The sequence below is a fragment of the Berghia stephanieae genome, chromosome 2 (assembly GCF_034508935.2).
Source record: "Berghia stephanieae isolate SIO BIC M18660-M18661 chromosome 2, UCSD_Bste_1.3, whole genome shotgun sequence".
Classification (NCBI taxonomy): Eukaryota; Metazoa; Mollusca; class Gastropoda; order Nudibranchia; family Aeolidiidae; genus Berghia; species Berghia stephanieae.
This window is the reverse complement of record NC_088361.1, coordinates 58725562-58753061: the sequence shown is the minus strand read 5'-3', so window position 1 is coordinate 58753061 and position 27500 is coordinate 58725562. Positions and strand designations below refer to the sequence as shown.

Sequence of the window (27500 nt, the reverse complement as noted above, 5' to 3'; positions counted from 1 at the left end):
GATAAACATAAGATAGATTAAGTACGCGCCCCCCCCCCCCAAATAAAAAAAAAGAAATAAAAAGATAAGATAGAAAAGAAAACAGAATAAAAAACAAACAAAACAAAAAGAAGCGACCCCCCCCCCTCCCCACACACACACAAAGCACCACACACACACATACACAAATACAACCAAAAAAAACCCAAAAAACAAACAACCAAAACAAAACAAACCTAAAATACAATTACCTCAACAGAAGACCTTATCTTTGACGGATATGCGAAGCTTTAACTGGGAATTGGACTTCTTCAGACTGTCGTTGAGCAGAGAACAAGTTTCCGGTTTATCGCTTTATTCTGTACAATGACCTTTTTGTGTTACGGAAGTTGGCGTTTTTGACATTTTATGGAATCATCTTTTCACGAATAGGGTGCAAAACGCTTTGGCTAGAAGATTAACTAGTTTACTGCCGTACACTGTTCACTGGAAACACTCCTTAAAAAAATTTTGGCCAGAAAGATCGTCTTTCAAACAATGATCGATTTAAATGACCCTCATCTTTGCAAACACTCTCAAACTTGGGATCTCTCGAGGCATTGAGAGTTTTTGCCAAAATGAGGCTCACATAGGGAGGTCCCGTCTTCCAGAAAACAGCAGTTAATTTAAGTAAAATTAAAATTAGTGGAAATAGGAGATTACCAGAAAATGTTGAACCTCGACGGAGGCTATGAAGTAACGCACACGTTTTTTGCTGTGGGTATTACGTGCATCATCTCTAGTAACTAAACGCAATTATGGGTTTGTTTTAATATTGTTGGGCTAGATAACATTTTGCGTTGGTTTGAGAGTATTTCCATTACATAATAACAGAACATGAAGTGAGTAGAAAAGTGCCAGAAGACAATAGAGAATAAAAAATTCGCGGCGATGGGGGATCGAACCCTAGACCTTACTGATACGAACAACTCGACCTGGCCGTGACATGTGAGCAGTAATGCTAAAGGTCTATTCTCAACTAAGAGAATGTTGACGATGTTGGTGGTGATGGTAATGATGATGATGATGATGATGATGATGATGATGATGATGATGATGATGATGATGATGATGTGGTAGTGATGATGATGATGATGATGATGATGATGATGGTGGTGGTGGTGGTGGTGGTGGTAGTGGTGATGGTGGTTGTGGTTGTGGTTGTGGTGATGACGATGGTGGTAGTGGTGGTGGTGGTTGTGATGATGATGATGGTGATGATGATGATGATGGTGGTGTGGTGGTGGTGGTGGTTGTCGTTGTGGTGATGACGATGGTGGTAGTTGTGGTGTGTTGGTGGTTGTGATGATGGTGATGGTGATAATTACTTTGATGAAAGTGATGATGATGATGATGATGATGATGATGATGACGATGATGATGATGATAATGACGACGATGATCATCATCATCGTGGCAAAATTAAAAATGAATGCAATATGATAAATTAAATAATGCTGGTCAAAGCATCCTACATGGGCGTCATTATCATAATCGTTATCATTTTCATTATCATTTATATTGCCAGATCTTGAATTTTAAGGCGAATCAGCCTCTTTCAATCTCATTTCTGATATTAATCTTTTATTATTGGAAAAGATTTATCATGGATGGGAATATCAAATAGCACGATAATGGCCCTCCAATTTGACATCTCAGATTTCACGCGTTTCGTTGATAATGTTTTGCCATCCGCTTTGAATGTAACAGGATGGAATCAATCATTTGATATGTCCATGCTATATTGGATTTTTGTTTTTGTATCTTTTTATTATCTAATTCCTTTTTTGATTGTTATTTGAATATATTTAGATTGAAGGTAGTGTCAGTTTGTGTTAATAACGTTTGTCCTGTCTTGTAAATTGTCTTCATGTGACATCACAATATTTGCTGTTTTTCAAACAGAACAGGCCGCAAAAGAGGTCTTTGCAACGATTTAGATCACCAAATATGCCAGGACGTAGAAATTAACGATCGTATCAGCAAAAGAAAAATAAATACCCCAATGGAACACCGTATGTGATCCTTCTTTTTATATTTAAGATTCATCAATCAATGGCACATTAACTACGCGCGCCATCTTTATCTCGCAGCGACAGGCTTTATGCTTTTGGGTTTGTCTTTTACAAAAATTGGGGGGGGGGGGGGGGGGGGGTCATAGACAAAGTTGTTTTTTTTCAGCTTTAAGATTCGACAATCCAATTTTCTTTAACTCTGCGTTGTACAATGACAAAATACATTGAACTAAAACGGAAAGGAATATCAAATTAAATCGGTTTTTTTTAAAGAATAGAAAAGAAACGTTTTTGTTTTGTTGTTAAACCTTTAGTTCTCTTCTTTTTTTTAATTCATTTTTTGCATTTCATAGTGCAAAGGTTCCAGTAGCTTTGTGATCACAATGACAAAATGGTTGGATCTCACTTTGTTCGTCATATTATTGTTTTAACAAACTGCGAACAGTCATAAGTGTCATATGTATTTACTAAAGTTTTTCTGATATGATCCTTGCATAGTGCTTCATGATTTTCAGTAAAATGCAGTCTTTCACAAACAAAAACGCCAAGGACCCGGAATTCATACCAGTTTCTGTTGTTTAAAACGGACAGTAACAATAGTTTACTTCCCTAATAAGGCGGTTATTTATCGCAAAGCGAGTCTTTATGTTACTAAGAGATCTTACACAGACTGCTCAACCTGGTCCCTGTCACGTGGACAAAAGGGGTCAGAAAAAACCCCAACTTTGCTCTGATTCGAACCCCGTACGTGTGCATGTGAATCGAATACTCTGTGGCAAAGTTTTGAGTTTGAAGTGGGTTCGAGTCCAAATGATAAACTCGATGGTCTGGGTTCGAACCTAGTATGCGCGGTATGGCTATCGTTACCAGCTGCATCACTCAACCTCCACCACAAAAGTCTCAGGTTTAATCTAGGGTTGATTAAGAATAGCCTACGGTCCCTTATAACTAATTTTAATAATAACAAGCGAGTCAAAACAATAGTAACACCCAATACAATAATAACAATTCTTTATAAAAGTTTAATTAGATTGTTACACGAAAAGATAGAGAGAATAAGTGTAAGGTAGAATGAAGATTATGGATGATGAATATTTTACACTTCAAACTATTAATCCTGTATTTATTTTATCACAGGAAGAAGGACTCTATTTGAGTGGATCTAATTTATAATTAATTAATTTATTTAATTTTAATCATGTGCCATGGGGTTGTTAATTTATCTTTAATCCAGCCGCTATCGATCTCAATTTGCAGTTCTTGAAGACTTCCAAACCAGGCTTGGTTGATGCTAGTTGACAATCCTCTTGAGATGCCCTGTGCAGTGGTATGGCCTGGACTATTTCTAGGGTGCAGGGAATGGTCTTGGGTTCTAGGGACCTTCTGGGCAGCCAAGGGCCTTCAACCGAGAGATAGTTATAAACTTTTTGCAAGTTTGAAATTTGAGAACTGATTTTTCTCTGGATGTTTTAGCGTGTGAGACCGCTAGTTCTGAGAGGGATTGACTGATAAAGACGCGAACCTGGGACATAAGCGCACCTGGCCTTGCAGGAGAAACAATATGCAGTAGATATGCAGACAAATGAACAGGTGGATAAAGCCGCGAGGGGTAAGAAATAACGTTCCGTTAACAATAGGTAGGTTTGCGATATTTTGACCAGTCCATGCTGATAATCCCTTTAAGCGGAATAGGGAACAGTTTTATATTGACATTGGGCTTAATTGAAGAAGAAGAAGACTGCCCATGTTTTAAGTGTTTTAATTAATTGGTAAATTTCCTTTTGCAAATACCGGTGTCCGTGTTGTCAGCACGACCGAGTAAGTGAAAATAGCTCGTCACATATTCTATCAACGGAGATACCAAGGCACCTGGCCTCTCTGAATCACTCACATTTCTGTATGGTGATGGCGGGTATTGACAGGTTTGGTTGAATCATTTATCTATTTTCATTAGAAATTAATATGACTTTCTTATTCTCCCCTCCCCTCATGTCTTTTTCTTCAGATACCACCAAGGAAAAGATGATCTCGCCGTCTACTAAACATACTAATGCAGAAACCCCCTTTAAGAATCTGTACTATGTGAAAGAGTAAACTACAATAACAACCCTAGTGAATTCATAACGTACCCTGTCTTTGTAATGGCAGGTGGCTTATCATCCGTTCGAGCTCCAATCTCTCACACTTACAGTTCCAGTAGCCCGACAAACTCCATCTCGTCCCAGAGGTCGGATTATGGATCCAATGCTAACGCAACCTATCACTACTCCCCGCATGGAAAAGGAAACTTTAGCAACAGTGCCATCACGGAAGAGGATGAGTACGAAAACCCTTGGAGTTTCGAGTTTTCCGTTATCATGGCGACCATCTTATCTATATCAGCCTTTCTGGCTCTTGTTGGAAATGCGATGGTGCTCACTGTCATCTACCGTCATAGAGGCATGCGCACTAGAACCAATCTATTTTTGGTAAATTTAGCCATCGCCGATTTTCTAGTGGGATTTATGGTCATCCCATTTTCTATCACCACTCTTGTTGAAGGACGTTGGGTGTTTTCAGAAGATATCTGCTCGTTGAATGGGTGGATGAACGGAATGTGTCTGATAACATCCATCCACACTCTCATGTACATCGGAGTTAACAAGTATTTTTCTATATGCCGGCCCCTCAACAACCCGATCCAGCTTCGTCACATAGTGACAATGATGGTGGCGGCCTGGATATGGGGTGCTGTCTGCGCCACGATGACTGTAAAGGGTCTCAATAGAGTCATTTACAAATCTGGCACATCCCAGTGCGGCCCGGACTACCCCAAAGACCTAAGAGGATATATATTTCACTCCATCGTACAGGTGACAGTCATCATTTTGCCTTTCTGGTGAGTAGATATAATTTACTTCATGATTTATGTATTATTCATTTCTCCACTGTCGATGCTCTTTACAAAGATGCATTGATCCACTAACCGGGGTGCAGAACCAATTTTCCATGCATTCAGTTCAAGTCATCTTTACTCACGTCAGTGTGAAACCCATCTTTATTAGTAAAAAGACCCCCCCCCCCCCCTATAAAACGCATGGTGTTGTTATTGTTGTTCTCAGCGTGTCCTGCAGTCGGATTGAGTCCTAATCAGCCATTGTTATATCTTTAATTGACTTTAGTTGAGTGTGGTTATGTGGTCTTCTGGTATGACACTCGCCTTCGGGTCGGAAGGTCCTGGGTTCGAGTCCCGTTCTGAGCGGCGCATAGTTGAGTCCTTGGAAAAGGCTCTTTACTCACATTCTCTCCCCGTACTAAGGTGCATAATTATTACCTGGCCGTTAACAGCATTGTCTCTGTCGGAAAAATTGTAAAATCGCCTAACAGGCGTCATGTTTCAACCTACATGTTAAATGTTGCTGTTGGCTAGGGACCCGCTGTAAAGCGCCTTGAGCACGTTTAGTGGATATTTGCTCTATATAAAAGCTCAAGTTGTTTGTTGTTATATCAATGTATCTCTACAAGAGGCTAGGCTAGTCTAGACAGCCCGCTACTTTGATAAAAAATCTGTCATAATTTTACTACTCTTCAACAGGCTTCAGCACACAGATTTGAGTGGCTTGATTAGCAATAACCTCGATGGCTAGTAATTAGCGTCGTGGTCATTTCGTCTAGTCGTATACAATAATGTTCTGTCTTCGCTAAGTCATCCGTCTTCTAAATAATTACACTCATTTGATAAGCTCGTTAACCAATCGTGATTACCAAAGTACCAGGGAATGATATGGCCTCATATTAGTGGCGTGACTAGATAGAATAGAGAAACAGGGCTGCCAGATAGATTTCGTATAAAATGCCAAAGGATCCACAGGAAAGAAAGATGAGAAGGGCTTTGAAATAAAAATACCAAACTTTGCATATACACGTACCCGTAGTATAATAATATATTCGTATATTTTTTCTCAAAGTTCTTGTGTTTTTTTATTTGTAATATTTTGTATATAAAGTGCATAACATAAAATTCCAATTTCACTGCCCTGAGTATGTTTCCTTACATAAACTATTGTTTTACGTATTGGTCTCAGTTTTGCATTTATTGACTTGGTTTTGGACTATGAAATATTAATATTTTTGTAGAGCAATACGAAAAAATCCCAAAATTCTCTCTCACTCTCTCTCTCTCTCTTTCTCTCTCTCTCTCTCTCTCTCTCTCTCTGTGTGTGTGTGTGTGTGTGTGTATGTGTGTGTGTGTGCGTGTGTGTGTCTTTCACTCTCTTTCTCTCAAAAACTATAATACGTTCGGTTTAAATTACCCTCAACGTGTCAAATGTTTAAGAATTTTTAATCAGTACTGAATCAATTTAATTTATGGATAGAATATAAAGTAAATGTTGCTTTTCTTTTGGCCAAAATGTTTTAAATATTCTGTCAATCAATAGTGCGTCCGTCTCTTGAGCGCGTCAGATTTGTCCCCTTCTTCAGGTCTCTATCGATATCCAACTAAAATGATTGGGATACGGGGTCAAACAAACTTTTTTTTCCAAATCTGCAAGACATTTTTAATCATTAAAAGACTGGGAAAAACTCTTGGCTTCATGCATCTGATAGCTTTAAACTAAAAATATGTCCTATTTTACCGTATCAAGATATGTATTAAAGTGTCAAACACATTCTCATTGTTGAAGAAGCAATGTTTCACGGAATTTGATGTATTCATAGATATAAGAGACCACCTCCCCACCACAGATAACACAGGATAGTAGTCTGTGCTCCCCATCGCATAAGAAAATGGTATCTACATTCTTCAAAGACTTGTTTTTAAGGGGGGTCGATACTTAAAATACAAACATCTTAATTGACTATAATTTGATCAAGCATCAATATGTTTTTCAGGTATCTTGAAGAAAAAAAATTTGGGTAAAAAAAAAAATAATTGAAAATCTAAAATCTCTTCGTTGCCATGGAAATGGGGATCATCTTGGAAAACAATCCAGTTGTTTGGGACTCCACCATTTTATTAATTCTTCTTTGATTTTGATTTTTAAAGTTGTTATATAAAGTTTAAGCATTGTTGTAAATAGCTGGTAACTTAATTTTATAAATATCCAATCTCAGATGCTTAAATTATTATTTCTTTTGAAAGATGAATAAAATGTCCTCACTTTTTTGACATTATTTTTTTAAACATATGTTTTACCCCAAAATTAATCAATATAAATAAAATCAAAGTAGGCATCTATTTTTAGTATCATATCAGCTATTGTGGTTCCAAATTTCAAAGCTCTAGCATTAAAAACGTTTTAAATGGTCAAGTCCCAACAAATATTTATGTTGATTAGATGACAGTTTTGAGAAAGACGCAATATTTATCAATCACTAACGTTGGGTAGGGGTTTTCGAATTGCATTTTTTACTGGTTCAAATTATTCATTCAGCAAAAAATATGGGTTGAAAAGAAATAAGGAATGAATTAATTGATCAAAAACAGTCCCTTTCAAAAGTTGATAAGTTTCACCCAAACTGACCCAATTTGCACCCTCGGGCCCCATGAATCAAAGTAGACTAGTAGAAAACCACTTTCCAAACTGTCATAGAAATAAATGAGAAACAATATCAACACCTGCTTAACTCACTCAATCCTAAAGATTTTGCTACTCTTCGAAATTGGAAAAAAACTGTATTTAAAATTAGCATGTGCATAGGTAGCTTTATTCAACTATCATTACCATACAAAAATTTAAAAAAATAGCTTTGATACTACGCCTATAATTTGTCTCATGAAAATGTAATAAATAGGCATGGGGTAAACGTAACCCGGTTAAACTACGGATATATTCGGGGTTAGGGTTGAGTGAGTTAACATCCCGATCTCTAGATTCCCATCTCATATCAATCTAATGGTTAAAAAAATAGTGAAACAAACAAATAAACAAATAATAATAAAAAAGAATAAATAAATAATAAGCGTTTGAAAATGAAGCGTCTACAGGGAAATGATTCATTCAATGTTGTGTACTTGTGTAATCGACTGAAATTTATGGTGTCCTTATAAGGGATAGCGTTAGCGGAAAATAATGAAATTTTAGATAAGATGGAAGGTGGATAAAATGAAAAATGATTCTATCGAATCATTGTCTCGTTTCGTTTTCACGGCAAAATCTATAAAAACAACTGATGAATGAAAAGCGATCACTTAATCGTAATAAAACTTCTTATCAAATATAATCAGACCAGGGATTATGGGTAATGAATGATACAACAATAATTATTTGTTGATCATCCACATGAAAGATCGAAAATCACTTTTTGCGATACGATTTCGAATTGATAAGGTTTTGTGGTTTGTTTATTTTTTTTTACCTTATTTATTCTTTGGCATTCAATTTTATTTCAATATTTCAATAAAAGGCCTTAATGTAAGTATTATTGGTAAAATACTCAAAACATCCGCCAGCCGGATATAACGTACCAACACAAAACGTTGTGTAACCTTGAACTTTTATAGTCTGGTTGATATAATTTAGTGAGAACTGATCACCAAAATGACTGTCTAAAACAATAACAAAGAGCTGGGTGACGTAAATTTCGTTCCTTCCAGTAGTTTGTGAGTTACACAGTGTGTACTGTTTTATATTATAAGGAATAAAGATGACGCATCTCATCAATGGGAGCAATCTATATTCATGTTTTCGTCCAACCGAGTCATCAATCACGTGACTGATTGCTGTCCAATGATTGGACATTTCTGAACAAATGTAAACACGCTGCTTTGTTTATGAAAGTTGTAAACATACCCATGTGTCAAGCTGAACACAATGACCAATTGTAATGCTAGATAGTTCAAAATCTGTGAACACTTTTCACTATGTAGGTCACTTTGAGCACATTTTGCAATGTGACCAATGACCTCGAGCACATGAAAAGTTAATATAGATCATGCCCATTCAGTTATGCTCAGTTCTTCATCTGTTTCTCAAGACGCCATTTTGAACCAATTGGTATGGCCAATCGTATAAAAAATGCTATAATGTTGGGATGAGACAATTCTCAAATTGAATTTTTATATTACCTCTTACAATTCGAATTAAAATAAAACAAAAATTGAATCTAAATGTACCTCATAAATAATACTACGTGATGGACGCTTTGGGCCCCTCACAAACATCCCTTTGTCATAAAGTACAAGTTGTGTCAAAGGTACTGTACCCTTTTTATAGAAGGAAAGAAGCAGACGTCATTCAGCTCTCTGTTATTGTTTATAGACATACATTTTAATTATTAGTTCTCACTAAATTAAATTAGTCAGGCCAAATACGCTCAAGGTTACATATCGTTTTTGTGTGTTTGTTACGTTATATCCGACTGGCGGATGTTGTGAGCATTTTACGCACAGCATAAATAATAGCACTCTCTACACTTTGCTATATCTTGATACTCATTCACGCAATAGTCCTTGAAGTCCCCCCCCCCCCTTTTTTTTTTAAATTTTTATTTTTTACCTCTTTGCTCGAGAATTGCCCTTTTTCTCACAGTCATTTCATTTCCGCTTATTTCAGAACCTTATCAATCCTTAAATATTGTAGCCACCCTACGCTCATATCGCACCTAGTTTTTTTCTTGTTTTTTCTTCTTCTTTAAATAACTTGCAAACTGGCCCTCCGTCTATAAATAGATTTTTTTTTTAAGTGACTCAAAATAAATGTACACCTAGACTGGTAATCAAATCGCATACCTCTTACTATCATGGTATGTTTGGATAGCGCCAGGTCTCTCGTTTCGATCCTACATCCTTTGATTAATCAACAATACTGTGGTTAATCCTCACCCCGGCCTGTTTAACCACCAGTTTTCTTAAGCTAATTAGCACTTGGCAGTAGCTTCTAATGGTGCTCACACTACTATATTATGAAGATCTATCCAAGACGCAAACTTATTACCACACCCGTCCGGAAGCTTCGTCACAACTAGATGTACTGCGGTTTCGAACTCTTTACCACAACGGATACATGTTGGACAGGTGGCAAGCCCCCACTGATGAAGTGAGCGTGCCGTTAAAAGCAGGTTCTCGACCGAACCCGATTGGTCGCTGGTGACTCTGGCTGCCACTCAATGTCTCCTCTCGCTGTTGGAAAAGCCTGGCAACATCTCCTCCAGTTTCGAGTAGTCGGTGACATCGCCCCGCCCCTTCGAGGGATTGAAAGACTCATCTATTTCTTTTTTTTTTTTCTTTTTTTTTTTTTAGCCAAAGAAGGGTGGATGAAGTCTCCTGTCGTTTTATCTGTAGGTGGTATAACGGAAGACGACTCGAAGTGACAATGGAATTGACCTAATACTTACTAAGCGGAACTTAGCTACAACTTCCAGCAAACGTTCTTATAGAAGGAACGAAATTGACTTCAATCAGCCTTTTGTTGTTGTTTTTAGACAAACATTTTGGTTTTACTCCTCACTAAAGTATATCAATAAGACTATAAACGTTAAAGGTGACACATAGTTTTTTGTTTTGGTATGTTATATCCGGGTAGCGGATGTTGTGAGTATTTTACCTGAACGTATAGCATCAATCCTCTTCACTGGACTTTGGTTGCTCTGTATCAGGCCAAGACCTCATACGGCCAGTATTGATATTTTTTTAGACCAGAGAGAGAGAGAGAGAGGGAGAGATAGAGAGAAAGAGAGAGGGAGAGGGGGGTAGTAACCCTCCCTCCTTCTCCCCCCCCCCCCCCCCCATATTAGACTGTAATTCATCTATTTTTCGGCATTGCAGTTGTATCCATATCTCTAATTATCGATTTTCCATACAACCCTAGGAGGAACATTTTTTTTTTGTTACACCATATTGTCGAATTGGCTAATACATATTAAAAAATTCAGTCGTGGTAATAATAAAAAATAAGTTGAAGTTTGACCTATGCCAAGGAACCGTCTGTTGATTGTCAACATACTGTAAGAGTGATGGGGTTTCTTGTCTGGATTTAGGGATAGTTTTCTTTCTGAGCTGTCACACAAGTCAGTACCATATCGATTCTAGCCAATGTTCACGTGATTGAACGCTAGGCCACATTTTAAAAAAAAAGAAAGAATAAAAAAAAAAAGATTAAGGACAAAAAAATAAATAAAAATTAAACAAAATAAGAAGATGGATTCTCTAAGTGAGTAAGTTGTTATCTGTGAATTTCTGTAAATTGGCGGTTCGAACTCACGACACATAGAAGCATCCAACTGGCAATTACCTATTGAGAGTGGTGGAGACAACTGTTCGGATCCAACCCGGAGAGGAGATAGACACCACCAAGTTATTCGAGCACACTGAAAGGACATGAAAAACAGACACAACCAAAGCAACATAGGGATCGGTCGAGGCCGGGGTCAACAACGACCGCCTTCACCGCTGCCAAACCCCAGTGTGGTAGAGATAAGTCAGCTACTGAAGCCACGACATCTTTCAAACTACCAAGTACGGGAGTTACCATAGAAGCCCTGAACGTTAGAACCCTCTACGCAACGGGAAAACTAACATAATTAACACAAGAACTTGTGAAATACAGATGGAACATTATAGGTTTGTGTGACGTGCGATGGACGGGGATTGACGAGACAACAACTACAGACGGACATAAGATATGGTATTCTGGAGATGACACACTCCACCAACATGGTGTAGCTTTCATAGTAAAGAAAGAATAGATTAACGCGGTAATTGAATGCACACCAATACCAAGCAGATTGATATCAATCAGAATTGCAGCACGCCCTCATAACCTAACGATCATACAGGCATAAGTCCCAACTTCTGACTATAGCGATGAGGAGAAATTCTATGAACGTTTGGAAACAACATAGGCGCAGGCGCCGAGTAAAGACGTATTAATACTACAGGGTGACTGGAATACAAAAGTAGGAATCGATGCATACACCAACTGGGCAAGCACTTTTCTTTGGGATAGGTCCTACGACCGGTAGAGGATTAAGTATTCTAGAATTTGCCAAAGCCCACAAAATGACCCTTTTAAACACATTACACCCACATAAACCATCACGAACCACGACCTTGCACTCTCCTGGTGGCACAAATCATAATCAAATTGACTACATCTCACATCGCAACGCTTAAAATCCAACATAAATAAAACCAAAACAAGAACATACCCTGGAGCCGACATAGGAAGTGATCATGATCTTGTACTGTGCACCTTTAAACTCAAGTTGAAGACCAAACGCACGGTCAAAAACGTCAGAATTCGTTTTGATGTAGAAAAATTGAAAGATCCTAACATCGCATAAATATTTCAGGCAGAGGTCGGTGGTAAATTTGCAGCCTTGAATTTGATTGATAGCGACATTGACACATTATCGGAAACTCTCATCAGCAGAAAAAAATTATAGGCCACAAATGTAGGAAAACCAACCCATGGGTAACCAATGAAGTCCTAGATTTGTATGACAAGAGAAGAGAATTGAAAAACCATAAATACCAGAACGATAAGACTAGGAAACAATATCAGCAGGCCAATGATGAAGGCAGAAAAAGCATGAGCAAAGTAAAACAAAAATAGATAACGACCAGTGCACCAATATCGACATTGGAATGAGGAGCGGGAACCTCAAAATGCATACATCACCCTTAAAATACTCACTGAAAACAGACAAGCAATAGCTATTTAAGATAAAAACGGTGTCCTGCTAACAAAACAAGACGAAGTAAAGGCGAGATGGACAGAATACTGTGGTGAAACTCTATAACTCGGATTCAAACACAAATCGTCCAGAACTCCCTACAAATTTTGAACCTAGTGAAGACACACCAACAATACTAGGGGATGACTTGGAAATACCAGCGGACATCTCGAATTAGGCAAAGCCTCTGACATAGATAACCTTCCAGCGGAACTAATAAAGATAGGAGGAGAAGAAACAACAAATACTCTAATTATTCTATGTCAGAAAATCATTAACCAACAACACTCCAGGACAATAGATTGGATACAATCACTAATTCTACTGCTACCTAAAAAAAAAAGCAATTTAAGACAATACAATAACTACAGAACAATAATTCATTTTGGAGTTAAGTTGAAATTATAAAGATTGCTGGTACTGTCCATCCTTCTCTATGGCTGCGAAACATGGACACTCACAGCAGATCTAGAAAAGCGAATCTGTGCTATTCAAAATAAGAGCTATCGGAAAATCCTGAGAGTTCCTTATTTGGAGCACAGGACTACTAAAGATATTTTAGTAAGAGGTAGAGGACTGGGCAGGAGGACAGGAACCACTGTTGTCAATTGTCAAAAGAAGGATATTGTCATGGTTCGGACACGCCATGATAATCTATGCAGGTCACTGTAGGGGGACTGAGGTGAAGAGGAAGACAGAATAAACTATGGCAAGACAATATCAAAAAGTAGACAGGCCTGAATCTCAATAGTCTACTGGAAAAGACCAGAGACCGTGGCGAATGACGTAAGGTTGTGAAGTGTGCATCCTGCATGTCCCCCCAACGGTCAACTGGTCATGGGATTGAGTGGGTGAGTGAGAGTGAGGTTCAAACTGAAAGGAAAGTCCGAACCAAGTTCCCACAGAAAGTAGAAACGAATTGCAAATAACATAAAATGAAAAAAAAAAAAAACAAACAAAAAACAAACAAAAAAACAAACAACCAGAAAATAAAAGGGGGAAAATTTTGTGAAAGAAGAAAAACAACTAAAAAAAAAAAGAAAACACTTAAAAGAAAATGAGCAAAGAAGCAGAAATTTGAAACAATTTAAAAACCAACGAAATCATTTTTAAAAAAAACCTAATTTAAAAACCCAAACCAAAGGGGAAAAAATACAAAAAAAAAAAGGGATTAAAAAAAACAATAGGAAAAAAAAACTCCCTCATCTCCCATCTATTCGCTGACCTTTATTACAGGTTACAATAAAGTAATTGTGGTTTATTTATAAGAGACTGAGATGTCTTTTAGATGTAAGTTACAAGCGTTCCCTCTAGGCCCTGTTCTGTGGCATTCTCGTCAGACTGTAAATTGGTCTGGGATCCTGGGTGGATTTGATCACAACGTTACGTTTTCTCTTAACCTCGTTATCCTTGTTTTCTCTAATCCTCCTTCCCCTTCACCTTATAGTTTTCTGCTTTAATCTCTCATTTTATTTCGTTTCCCCAACCATTCTCTCCTTTAGTTGTATTGTCTAATAGCTGCTGTACATTAACAAAATACTTTTATCAAAAAGTCTCAAACCGGAGCCCTTTTTATATGATATTTTTGGGGGTCAAAATAAGAAGGAAAAAAAAGAGATGTCTTGCCGGTTTATGTCACCCTGACCATTTTTTTTCTTCTTTTCCATTTCTAATAAACATTGTGTTTTCTTTATTTTCACATTTTAAAAATGAACGACGATAAATTTTGTATTTTCCTAGTGTCCGAATGGGAATAAGCCATAGTTTTGCAAATGTTGATCATGTTACCGTTGCAAGCTCACAAATCAGCATTTTCAAATTCAAAACATAACATTCTAAGTCAAATAATATAGGTGAGCACAACATCATTAAACTGTGACATTGAAAACAGTTCATTTTCCATGTGGCCTTTCCGTGAGTTTTTCAAGCTTGCTGGTATAATATTATATTATTGATTCTGGTATCAACAGTTTTTCCTCCCTAACACACCTCAACTGTGACTTGCTTGTTAATTAATGTCATAAACTACTATTTTTCACAATTTTTTTTTGTATAAGCTCTGTCCACTGTCGCCTCAATGTCTCAATAGGGGCTCGGCCTTCTGATAAGTTCAACCCCTTGGGCTGCTATTTCCAAAGTACAACCGTGTATGGGTGGCTGAGGTCACATCGCGTCTCCAGGACGCTCACGGCTTGTAAATAATTATTCCCTTACGTTGCTTTTTCTTTTATTAATTTTTGTCCCTTATTTTTTTCTTGAAAGGAATTTATAGAATGACTGGTGTTTACGTCACTAAGATCTTTGTTATTCTTTTTAGACAGCCAGACAGCTGATTGGTTCTCAATAAATTCTATCTAGAATCTAAACGTACAAGACACACGTATTTTTTGTGTGTGTCGGTTACAATATTTTGGCGGACAGAATTGGTGAGGATTATACTGCATAGCATTCCATCAATACGAAATGAGGTAATGTTGATTATTAAGATTAAAGTTTAAACAGCTTAGCTAAATTTAATGATGTTATTTAAGTTTGTGAGCTTGAATCTTCACTCCAATTTTGAAAGGATCTGTATTAAAAAGTCTTTTTCACAATATCACACTTAAAAAGAATTAGGCAGACGTGGATTTTTTAAAAAATGGTCGTTACTTTTGTGTGTGTGTGGGTTGAAGGGGGGGGGGGGCGGGTGTCACGTCTTGAAGGAGGGGGCAGGGGGAGCAGACCTCTCTAGTTGTTTATTCCTGTTTTCTTAGGATTTATTCTGTTTGCTTTTCATCTGGGAATTTCAACATTCGGACTAATTTTATTAACATTCCCACAGGATATTTTTTGTGTGTAACTATTGATTTCCCGTTGAGGTGCCCATATTTAATCAAGATTAGGGTTTATAAATAATTGTAAGTTGTTACAGTAAGAGTAATACACCCTCTCCTCTGTGAAACTACTCTCGTAGTGGAATTGACTTTCTGTTAACAATGCAAAAGTTATCATTACCTTTCCCTCATGTCAATGGAAATAATCAATTCTGTTTTTGTGATAATTAGTCAATCAATTATTGGTTAAGCAATGTTAAGAGGATACCCCCCCCCCTCTCAGTCCCCACCCCCTCTTTCTCTTTCTCTCTCTCTCTCTCTCTCTCTCTCTCTCTCTCGCTCTCTCTTGTTTTGTACAATATCCGCTATGTCTTTACTCATTCTGGCTTTACTCATCCTGTAATTCCTATCATGTGAAGAATCTCATAACCGATAGTTTAAATAAAAGCTACTTCGTGAAGTCTCATATGCTTTATTCCATCCGTAAACTATCCATCAATCCATCCATCCATCCATCCATCCATCTTTACATCATAAATACCTACCTACCTACTTGTCTACGTTCCTAGCTATATAATACTTACATGCATGCATGCATGTATATACATACATACATACATACATACATACATACATACATACATACATACATACATGCATACATACATACATACATGCATACATGCATACATACATACATACATACATGCATACATACATGCATGCATGCATACATACATACATACATACATACATACATACATACATACATACATACATACATACATACATACATACATACATACACACACATACATACATATATACATACATACATACATACATACATACATACATACATACATACATACATACATACATACATACATACATACTTACATACATACATATAGATAATTAATAGAGTTAGAGAGAGAGAGAGAGAGAGAGAGAGAGAGAGAGAGAGAGAGAGAGAGAGAGAGAGAGAGAGAGAGAGAGAGAGAGAGAGAGAAAGGGACTCTGAACCTAAATGTTTAAATTACAAAATTCATGATTTAATGCCAAGATGAAACACAATTTTGCAAATTATGTGACATTCCAATATAAAAACAGTGACATTCCAATATAAAAACAAACAGACATGCAAATATACAAGCAAGAAAATCTGATGTCATCCGATGGAGCGACGGTAGTGCCGTTAAAAAACAAACCAATGACGACACAGTCGTAAACAGAACACATTTTTTTTTCATTTTGCCCCCTCACCCCCCAATCAAAAACAAAACAACAACTTTTACTTCAAATAATGAACAAAAAAGATAACACTCAACTCTCCAAAAAACTTTCAAATGGGATAGCTCAACGAAGCATCAGTTCTAAGGTCCTTCGATAAGTTAAGGTCCACTTAAATTATCGATTCATGAAATAAAAGGTTTCTGGCGGTAAAATGAAAAAAAAGGTCTTTTGTGAGTGCACTACGAAAACTAAGGGATGATAATGAGCATCATTTACATCCAGTAATGTTATTGTTGTGCATAGTGAGCGTTTACTGTTGGCACAATAGGGTTGTTTTGATGGATTGATAATAATATTATTGTGGTAACTAGATCGTGAATGAAAATGTTGCCTCTAATGTCAGTTTGTAGGACCCAGGATTGCCGGACTTTGGACAAACCCATATTTTAAAATTTGGCAAGAAAACTCGTCCTTCCAATATCGACCGATTTAAATGACCCTCATCTTGGCAAAAAAAAAAAACAAACCCTCTCAAACCTGGGGCTTTGCGAAGTTTATTATCCAATGTGTTTTACAGTGTTTTATTCATTGCATTAGCAAGCCAAATGTAATGGGATAACTTTGCCTCTAGTGATGACTTTGTGTCTTCAGATTTGGACAAATTAGTTTATATTTAGATTTGTAACAGTTATTTCCTTTAATTAAAAGAAAATCAAGTCCGCTAACAAGGTAAATAACTGACTGCAACAAGTCAGAGAATACTCAAAAATACTCCAAACTAGTTGAGATAAAGTCACGCCTAGAGTCAAAGTAACACCATTTGACGGGTTTGTCATAATGCTACGCCGAAGACTACGCCGAAGTCTCAGGTTTCAGAGGGTTTGTTGTTTTTTTTTTTTTGTTGTTGCCAAGATGAGTCATTTTAATCGATCGATATTTGAAGGACGAGTTTCTGGCCAAATTTTAAAAGATGTTTTTTTCCCCCCATAGTATGGCAGCCACTTCGACCTGTAGACGAGCTTGCCATCTTCGCCCCGCGAAGATGATAAGAGAAGATTCATTTATCTTACACCAGCGGAATCGATTATACGTTTACCTAACACCATTTAAAAATCGAAAATGAAACCAAACCCCGTCTGTTAAGAGTTAAAGGAATGTTAGTTTTGCATTAAGATTTGAAGGGCGAGCAATACACTAGATTGCTTTTGAGCTATTTTAAAACTTCATCATGTAAAGATGATAATCTATATTCTTTAACATAAAAATCTTGTTTAATTTTAAAATACAATGATTTGCACTTTTTGACGGGCTCCGAGCTTGTTTACAATTCGATGTGAGATAGCTGCAGCGTAAACTTATCAATTTTCAAGGCAGAAAGGTAGCGAAAACGAGACTTCCAGACTTAATTGTTTGTCATTCCAGATTGTTTAATCGTTATATTATAAATTGTATAAAGCTGGTTTTTCTATGTGCAATTTTCTTTGTCTTATTTAAGGTGTTTTCTGGATGGAGAGGATATTATATGACAAATATTTTCTTTATGGCCATCAGATCAATATCTTTTTTTCTCTCTATGGAACGAAGGGGACCAACAATTGCTTGCTACCCTATTTACATGACGGTAATAAACCAGCTACTCAATCACGTCTGAATATGATAATGACTGGTCAGATATTTAAAAAAATATGCAGGTCTGTTCATTAACATGTCAGGTGGGCGTTTTGTATTACGCTACAGAGCTCCCTGACATCGTTGTCCACCCATCTGTGAAATGATGGCGATATAAATGCTTTATAATTGAATCACGTCATGTCCAAAGGTCGACAAGAATCTGTTCCTGTTCACAATACTATACTGAGATCGGAATAAATCAGGATTCCAGGAGGTTTAAGACACTTCTTTGATCGTGATATTTGCATAATATTGTTTGGCTTTGGATTTGGAACAAAGTCAGTGCATTGCATTATCTCTTGATTGAATACCATACCAGCAGCATTTGGCTTCTGACAGCGTCTGACGGGCTAGTAGTTATCAAAATACAGTTTGTAAAGTGGCGCTAGCTAAGTAAAATGGATTTTTTTCAAAGGTGTTCTTGTGTATTAGCGTTTATATTTCCCCGCATTAAGTCATGTTATTTTTCCACAAAGAAATACGCCGCTTTTACGAAAAAAAAGCAATGTTAATTTTTCATAAATTTTGAGCAGTCGATTCCCCCCCCCCCCACCCTCTCTCTCTCTCTCTCTCTCTCTCTCTCTCTCTCTCTCTCTCTCTCTCTCTCTCTCTCTCTGTGTGTGTGTGTGTGTGTGTGTGTTGTAGCTTGGACCAAGGTACGAAAAGGTTTAATAAATATGCAGATAGAGACAGTTTTTATAGAATTTTACTGGATTTCACACAACAGTCAGCATTATAAATGTAACACCTTGTTATGTCACTATTGAAGGTTAAGTTTTTTGACCAGTTTATATCGACGCTCAGTTTATATAGCAGCAGACTTTTCAACGAGCATTCTTATTCTGATTTATTTCCTAATAGTCTTCCCACTGAAAAGTATTTCTACTCTTCTGTCTGTACAGCTCAAAATAAAATATTTACTCCTCTATTGTGTCGGATAGGATTTCTCGAATTCTCCCACCGTCTTTGATGGAAAGAATTTTGAACACATTTCACACAATTGCTTCGGGCCGTATCTTTCAAATTGTTGACAGTATCGCTTTTTACGGCGGACTTTCCATTTTACACCTTCTATTTAAAATATTTTCATTGCTTCATATCCTGAAATGTTTATGTTCTCTCGGCGAAGTATGTTTCTGGATATGTTTCATCCGGTTTTTAGAATTGAAATCGTTTATCATTTGAAGAGTTGTAATTAGTTCAACACCATCGTATGATATAAGATATTGAGGATTGTTTTCAGCCGTTTGCACTAATAACCCTCTATGATAGCCTTATATAGAGCTATTAGATTGTAATATTTACCAACCGAGTCATCAACAATCGAGTCTACAATGACTAAAAATCAGTTCTCATGAACCATGTTCATTCATTTCATTCATTCATCTCATGATCTGATGCTCGTCAGGGGATACATGGGATGCAGCTCTCACCACTTTCCGCCATTCTTCTCTTTTGTTGGCCTTCTCCAAGAGTTCTTCCGTCTTCATTCCTATCCATTCCTTGATATTGTCCATCCAAACTTTCCTTTGTGTTCCTCTTCTTCTTCCTCCATCAAGGGTGCCCTCCATCACCGTTCTGCACAAACCTTCATGCCTCACATTGTGGCCAAACCATGACAGTTTCCTCCTTCTAATGAACTATGCTAGACCTTTCCAAAACAGCTTGCTAAATCGCTGTGTTGAAAGCTTTTTTCAGACTTTTCCAACTTGCTACAGTCGTAATGGTGTTATTCCTCTTTCTATTTGATTTCACTGCTTGTTAAATATGTTAAACGGTCTTTCCGATTGCTACAACTTGCCTCAACTCCGCATCCCGGAAACGCTATAAAATGAAAATCACGTAAATAAAAATGTGTTTAAAACGTGGAAATGTTTTATAACTATGTTTAACTGTAATAGATTTGTGTAATTGAACATTTGTCTAAATTTAGATCAGGGATAAACCCAAAATTGTCCTTTTGTAATTGTTTTCTGATTCACTTTTTTCCTGGAGTATTTTTTTACACATTAAACATTAACTTCTTGATTATTGAGTAATACTTGTTGAATATTTCCCCGTGCATCGTGGGATTTAAAATGGGTTAAATTTTTAACACCGTTTTCAATGCATTCTAGGTTAGACCTTTCTTAAATGGATTAAAGGTAATCTTATAAACGGTTGCTATGGTGAAGGGATTGATTACCTATGGGATTACGACTTGCACAACGAATTTTATCAACTATAGATGCTGTGCTTGGCTAAGAAACTCACAAAATTGCCATCCGGAAATATAACTGACCAACAACAAAAAGATGTGTAATCTTGAGGGTTTATAGTCTGGTTAATGCAGTTTAGTGAGAATTACTCATAAACATGGATGGCAAAAAACAATAACAAAGATCTGAGTGACGTCAACTTCGTTCTATCTATATCTCCCCAAGTAAATTGAAATAGGGAACGTTTTGGAAGCTGTGCGATGACAGAACGAAAAAGTCTTTTAAAAAATTATGCGACCAGACAGTGGAGGAGGTTAAGGTTCTTGTCTATATTTGAGTCGCTATATACTCTCCTTCCCATTTTGTTATATCCCTTTTTAATCCACCAAAGCTGACGCGCCCTTATTTGCAGGTCTGATAACCTAATTCCTTATGGTCTTATTGTTGTTATGGAAATCTAAAAAAAAAAATGACGCAAAATACTGTCCATTACAACAATGTATAACTAGGCCCATGAGTGGAGTGGGTTCGGATGTCAGACCTGCATATATGTATACATCTACCAAAGCTGTTTCGTAGTGACGGAGAAATACTTTTAATGTCTTTTATGTTTTTCTTATTGGTGTTTTTTAGCCAATAAACACAATTTTCAGAATATCCGAGGTGTCAAATTATCAAGTATAGAATTAGTACGTTATACAAAAATTGCATATCTTTGTATTTAAAGTCCCCCTACGAATTCACTAAGCCCAGTCACTATACATTTCATTCAAACCGTGTTTTAACCAGTTAACTGTCGTACTCTGGAAAGACACGGTATAAAAAATATTCCAGATGGGGGTAATTAAAATCGATCGATATTTGAAGGTTTTTTAAATTGACCTTCATCTTGGAAAAAAATCTCAAACCTGGAACCTCGCAAGGCCCCAGGTTTGAGAGTTTTTGCCAAGGTGAGGGTCATTTAAATCGATATCCCCCCCTCTCTCTCTCTCTCTCTCTCTCTCTCCCTCTCTCTCTCTCTCTCTCTCTCTCTCTCTCTCTCTCGTTTATTCATACGTGATTTTGTCTGGGGTTTTTATTTATCTAACTCCTAAATCACTTCATGATTTGAAATATAGTCTAATGCATCTTTGTAATAGATCGGAATTAATGTCAGCGTGTTTGAAATACCAGCACATCCCTCTGCTTGCTCTGGTAAATCCCCTTACGCATGAATGTACATGGATGCAGATTGGCTCCTACTGTGCTTGGGATCAATTTCTACATTATTTGTTTGACGCTATTGGGATTGTCATCGCCCAAAACGGACAGACAGGGGAATATGAAATGGAGTATCGTATACCAGGCGATTCCTGTCATCTGAAGATCCGATCCGTAGAATTGATAGAACTACACTGTCTATTCGTTGTCAATGCTCAAATAAGAATATTAATTTTAAAATGTTTGTTTATAACCGGTAAGACAAAATGATAGTGAATGTTTAGATATATTACTTTGATTCAGGATTTTTTAATTCAGAAAAGTGAGTGGAGCAGGCACTTATGTTGGTAACAACAAGATATGAAGTGAATAGAAAAGTGCCAGAAGACAATAGAGAATAAAAATTTTTTTTCGCGGCGGTGGTGGGGTTTGAACCTGCGACCTTATTGGTACGACAACTCCGCCTGGCAGGTGAGAGCGTGGCTCTACCGTGTGAGCTATCCACGAACACAAAAATATTCGTTTCAAACCCAAAGTCATTACTAGATCCCTCTCTCACCCACTTCTTGAGACCGCCGATTCGTTCGTACACCACCATCGCGAATAATTTTGACCAGCAGTTAAGCTTAATAGCCAATATTCTCAACACAAACATATAACATAGAAACGATTGAGACATTGAGTATGCTCCGGTGTATGGGGTGAATTTTTAATTCAGAAAAGTGAGTGGAGCAGGCACTTATGTTGGTAACAACAAGATATGAAGTGAATAGAAAAGTGCCAGAAGACAATAGAGAATAAAAATTTTTTTCGCGGCGGTGGTGGGGTTTGAACCTGCGACCTTATTGGTACGACAACTCCGCCTGGCAGGTGAGAGCGTGGCTCTACCGTGTGAGCTATCCACGAACACAAAACTATTCGTTTCAAACCCAAAGTCATTACTAGATCCCTCTCTCACCCACTTCTTGAGACCGCCGATTCGTTCGTACACCACCATCGCGAATAATTTTGACCAGCAGTTAAGCTTAATAGCCAATATTCTCAACACAAACATATAACATAGAAACGATTGAGACATTGAGTATGCTCCGGTGTATGGGGTGAATTTTTAATTCAGAAAAGTGAGTGGAGCAGGCACTTATGTTGGTAACAACAAGATATGAAGTGAATAGAAAAGTGCCAGAAGACAATAGAGAATAAAAATTTTTTCGCGGCGGTGGTGGGGTTTGAACCTGCCACCTTATTGGTACGACAACTCCGCCTGGCAGGTGAGAGCGTGGCTCTACCGTGTGAGCTATCCACGAACACAAAAATATTCGTTTCAAACCCAAAGTCATTACTAGATCCCTCTCTCACCCACTTCTTGAGACCGCCGATTCGTTCGTACACCACCATCGCGAATAATTTTGACCAGCAGTTAAGCTTAATAGCCAATATTCTCAACACAAACATATAACATAGAAACGATTGAGACATTGAGTATGCTCCGGTGTATGGGGTGAATTTTTAATTCAGAAAAGTGAGTGGAGCAGGCACTTATGTTGGTAACAACAAGATATGAAGTGAATAGAAAAGTGCCAGAAGACAATAGAGAATAAAAATTTTTTCGCGGCGGTGGTGGGGTTTGAACCTGCGACCTTATTGGTACGACAACTCCGCCTGGCAGGTGAGAGCGTGGCTCTACCGTGTGAGCTATCCACGAACACAAAAATATTCGTTTCAAACCCAAAGTCATTACTAGATCCCTCTCTCACCCACTTCTTGAGACCGCCGATTCGTTCGTACACCACCATCGCGAATAATTTTGACCAGCAGTTAAGCTTAATAGCCAATATTCTCAACACAAACATATAACATAGAAACGATTGAGACATTGAGTATGCTCCGGTGTATGGGGTGAATTTTTAATTCAGAAAAGTGAGTGGAGCAGGCACTTATGTTGGTAACAACAAGATATGAAGTGAATAGAAAAGTGCCAGAAGACAATAGAGAATAAAAATTTTTTCGCGGCGGTGGTGGGGTTTGAACCTGCGACCTTATTGGTACGACAACTCCGCCTGGCAGGTGAGAGCGTGGCTCTACCGTGTGAGCTATCCACGAACACAAAAATATTCGTTTCAAACCCAAAGTCATTACTAGATCCCTCTCTCACCCACTTCTTGAGACCGCCGATTCGTTCGTACACCACCATCGCGAATAATTTTGACCAGCAGTTAAGCTTAATAGCCAATATTCTCAACACAAACATATAACATAGAAACGATTGAGACATTGAGTATGCTCCGGTGTATGGGGTGAATTTTTAATTCAGAAAAGTGAGTGGAGCAGGCACTTATGTTGGTAACAACAAGATATGAAGTGAATAGAAAAGTGCCAGAAGACAATAGAGAATAAAAATTTTTTCGCGGCGGTGGTGGGGTTTGAACCTGCGACCTTATTGGTACGACAACTCCGCCTGGCAGGTGAGAGCGTGGCTCTACCGTGTGAGCTATCCACGAACACAAAAATATTCGTTTCAAACCCAAAGCCGAAGTGGGTGAGAGAGGGATCTAGTAATGACTTTGGGTTTGAAACGAATATTTTTGTGTTCGTGGATAGCTCACACGGTAGAGCCACGCTCTCACCTGCCAGGCGGAGTTGTCGTACCAATAAGGTCGCAGGTTCAAACCCCACCACCGCCGCGAAAAAATTTTTATTCTCTATTGTCTTCTGGCACTTTTCTATTCACTTCATATCTTGTTGTTACCAACATAAGTGCCTGCTCCACTCACTTTTCTGAATTAAAAATTCACCCCATACACCGGAGCATACTCAATGTCTCAATCGTTTCTATGTTATATGTTTGTGTTGAGAATATTGGCTATTAAGCTTAACTGCTGGTCAAAATTATTCGCGATGGTGGTGTACGAACGAATCGGCGGTCTCAAGAAGTGGGTGAGAGAGGGATCTAGTAATGACTTTGGGTTTGAAACGAATATTTTTGTGTTCGTGGATAGCTCACACGGTAGAGCCACGCTCTCACCTGCCAGGCGGAGTTGTCGTACCAATAAGGTCGCAGGTTCAAACCCCACCACCGCCGCGAAAAAATTTTTATTCTCTATTGTCTTCTGGCACTTTTCTATTCACTTCATATCTTGTTGTTACCAACATAAGTGCCTGCTCCACTCACTTTTCTGAATTAAAAATTCACCCCATACACCGGAGCATACTCAATGTCTCAATCGTTTCTATGTTATATGTTTGTGTTGAGAATATTGGCTATTAAGCTTAACTGCTGGTCAAAATTATTCGCGATGGTGGTGTACGAACGAATCGGCGGTCTCAAGAAGTGGGTGAGAGAGGGATCTAGTAATGACTTTGGGTTTGAAACGAATATTTTTGTGTTCGTGGATAGCTCACACGGTAGAGCCACGCTCTCACCTGCCAGGCGGAGTTGTCGTACCAATAAGGTCGCAGGTTCAAACCCCACCACCGCCGCGAAAAAATTTTTATTCTCTATTGTCTTCTGGCACTTTTCTATTCACTTCATATCTTGTTGTTACCAACATAAGTGCCTGCTCCACTCACTTTTCTGAATTAAAAATTCACCCCATACACCGGAGCATACTCAATGTCTCAATCGTTTCTATGTTATATGTTTGTGTTGAGAATATTGGCTATTAAGCTTAACTGCTGGTCAAAATTATTCGCGATGGTGGTGTACGAACGAATCGGCGGTCTCAAGAAGTGGGTGAGAGAGGGATCTAGTAATGACTTTGGGTTTGAAACGAATATTTTTGTGTTCGTGGATAGCTCACACGGTAGAGCCACGCTCTCACCTGCCAGGCGGAGTTGTCGTACCAATAAGGTCGCAGGTTCAAACCCCACCACCGCCGCGAAAAAATTTTTATTCTCTATTGTCTTCTGGCACTTTTCTATTCACTTCATATCTTGTTGTTACCAACATAAGTGCCTGCTCCACTCACTTTTCTGAATTAAAAATTCACCCCATACACCGGAGCATACTCAATGTCTCAATCGTTTCTATGTTATATGTTTGTGTTGAGAATATTGGCTATTAAGCTTAACTGCTGGTCAAAATTATTCGCGATGGTGGTGTACGAACGAATCGGCGGTCTCAAGAAGTGGGTGAGAGAGGGATCTAGTAATGACTTTGGGTTTGAAACGAATATTTTTGTGTTCGTGGATAGCTCACGGTAGAGCCACGCTCTCACCTGCCAGGCGGAGTTGTCGTACCAATAAGGTCGCAGGTTCAAACCCCACCACCGCCGCGAAAAAATTTTTATTCTCTATTGTCTTCTGGCACTTTTCTATTCACTTCATATCTTGTTTGATTCAGGATGAATTTATGACTAGTGGAGAGAGTCGATCCAGTCAATTTTTCGACTCTTGATTAAAAGTAAACAGAATCGATGAAATTGTCTCTGGTCGTAATAAAATTTCATCCATGCTTTAGAATAGAGAAATTTAGACATCAGATTGTACTTCACTATTATGTTAATAGTGAACGCTGAATATTAGTTTTTCACATTTTTATCATGTTTTCATAGTCATAAGATTTTCAATACGCTTCATAGTACCAAAACTTACCTTTCATACTGAAGTTGTGGCATGTAAGGTTACCTTTTTTATCTTTGATATGCAATCTCATCATTTCTGACATACACATCTAAGTCGAATAGGTAATTTGACAATCTTCTTATCCTTCATATTATTGAGCATTACAGGCAAGATCTGTTTTGGGATTTCAGGGAAGGAACTTCGGTTTAGTAAAATGTGTTAATGAATTTATATTAATTCCTTCGCGTTTCAGACATTCTTTGTTTTGTTTACCGTATATTACTTTGGAGAATTGCCAACTAGTATCAAGGGCAAAGACGAGCGTTTTTGTGAGTCTTGTTGAGGGCATGGAAATCAATTTTGTTCTACAAACAACCGCGTTGCACAATGTTTACCAGGCGTTTAAAAGTTCGCTAACCAAGTTTTGTGCCTTTTAGTGGTAAATCGGCAAGCATCACGGGTAGGATTTCCATATTATGTCCATTGGTCTATTATCCAATGTGTTTTACAATGTTTTATTCATTGCATTAGCAAGTCATATGTAATGGGATAACTTTGCCTCTAGTGGTGACTTTGTGTCTTAAGTTTTGGACAAATTAGTTTATATTTAGAATTGTCACATTTATTTCTTTTAATTAAAAGGAAATCAAGTCCGCTAGCAAGGGAAATAACTGACTGCAACAAGTCTGAGAATACTCAAAAATAAGATAAAATCACCCCTTGAGTCAAAGTAACACCAGTTGACGGGTTTGTCATAATGTTCAAGTTGCTACTCCGAAGACTACGCCGAAGTCTCAGGATTGAGACGGGGTTTTTTATTGTTGTTGTTGCCAAGATGAGTCATTTTAATCGATCGCAAAATTTTAAATACGTGTTTTTTTCGAGTACGGGCAGTAATGTGAGGTCAAAGATATCGTTAATCGGCGCCTCATAATGATATGGGTAATCAATGTAGTTAAACTGACTCCAATTTGGCCTTCATTATTCATGGGGAAGTCTAGCAACTCGTTGTTATGTACAATATTGTTGTAAATAAACTAGTGCGATGTGTGTTAGAAGATCAATCTGTGAATAGAATTAAACTTATTGTCCATTTCAATCCGTCCAGATTGATTTACTGGGTTAATTGACGA

The 27500-nt window shown here is 37.8% G+C and overlaps 1 protein-coding gene across 3 annotated transcripts in view; it reads left to right on the top strand.

Annotated features, from left to right (window-relative positions):
- The window catches only part of LOC144965232 (uncharacterized), a 199191-nt gene that overhangs the window by 61051 nt on the left and 110640 nt on the right, over positions 1-27500 (top strand). For all 3 annotated transcript variants that reach the window (XM_078900340.1, XM_078900342.1, XM_078900341.1), the window contains one exon: positions 4039-4911. In XM_078900340.1, coding sequence (XP_078756466.1) covers positions 4175-4911 — 737 coding nt within the window. In that variant the 5' untranslated portion in view covers positions 4039-4174. The remainder of the gene's footprint in view (positions 1-4038; positions 4912-27500) is intronic.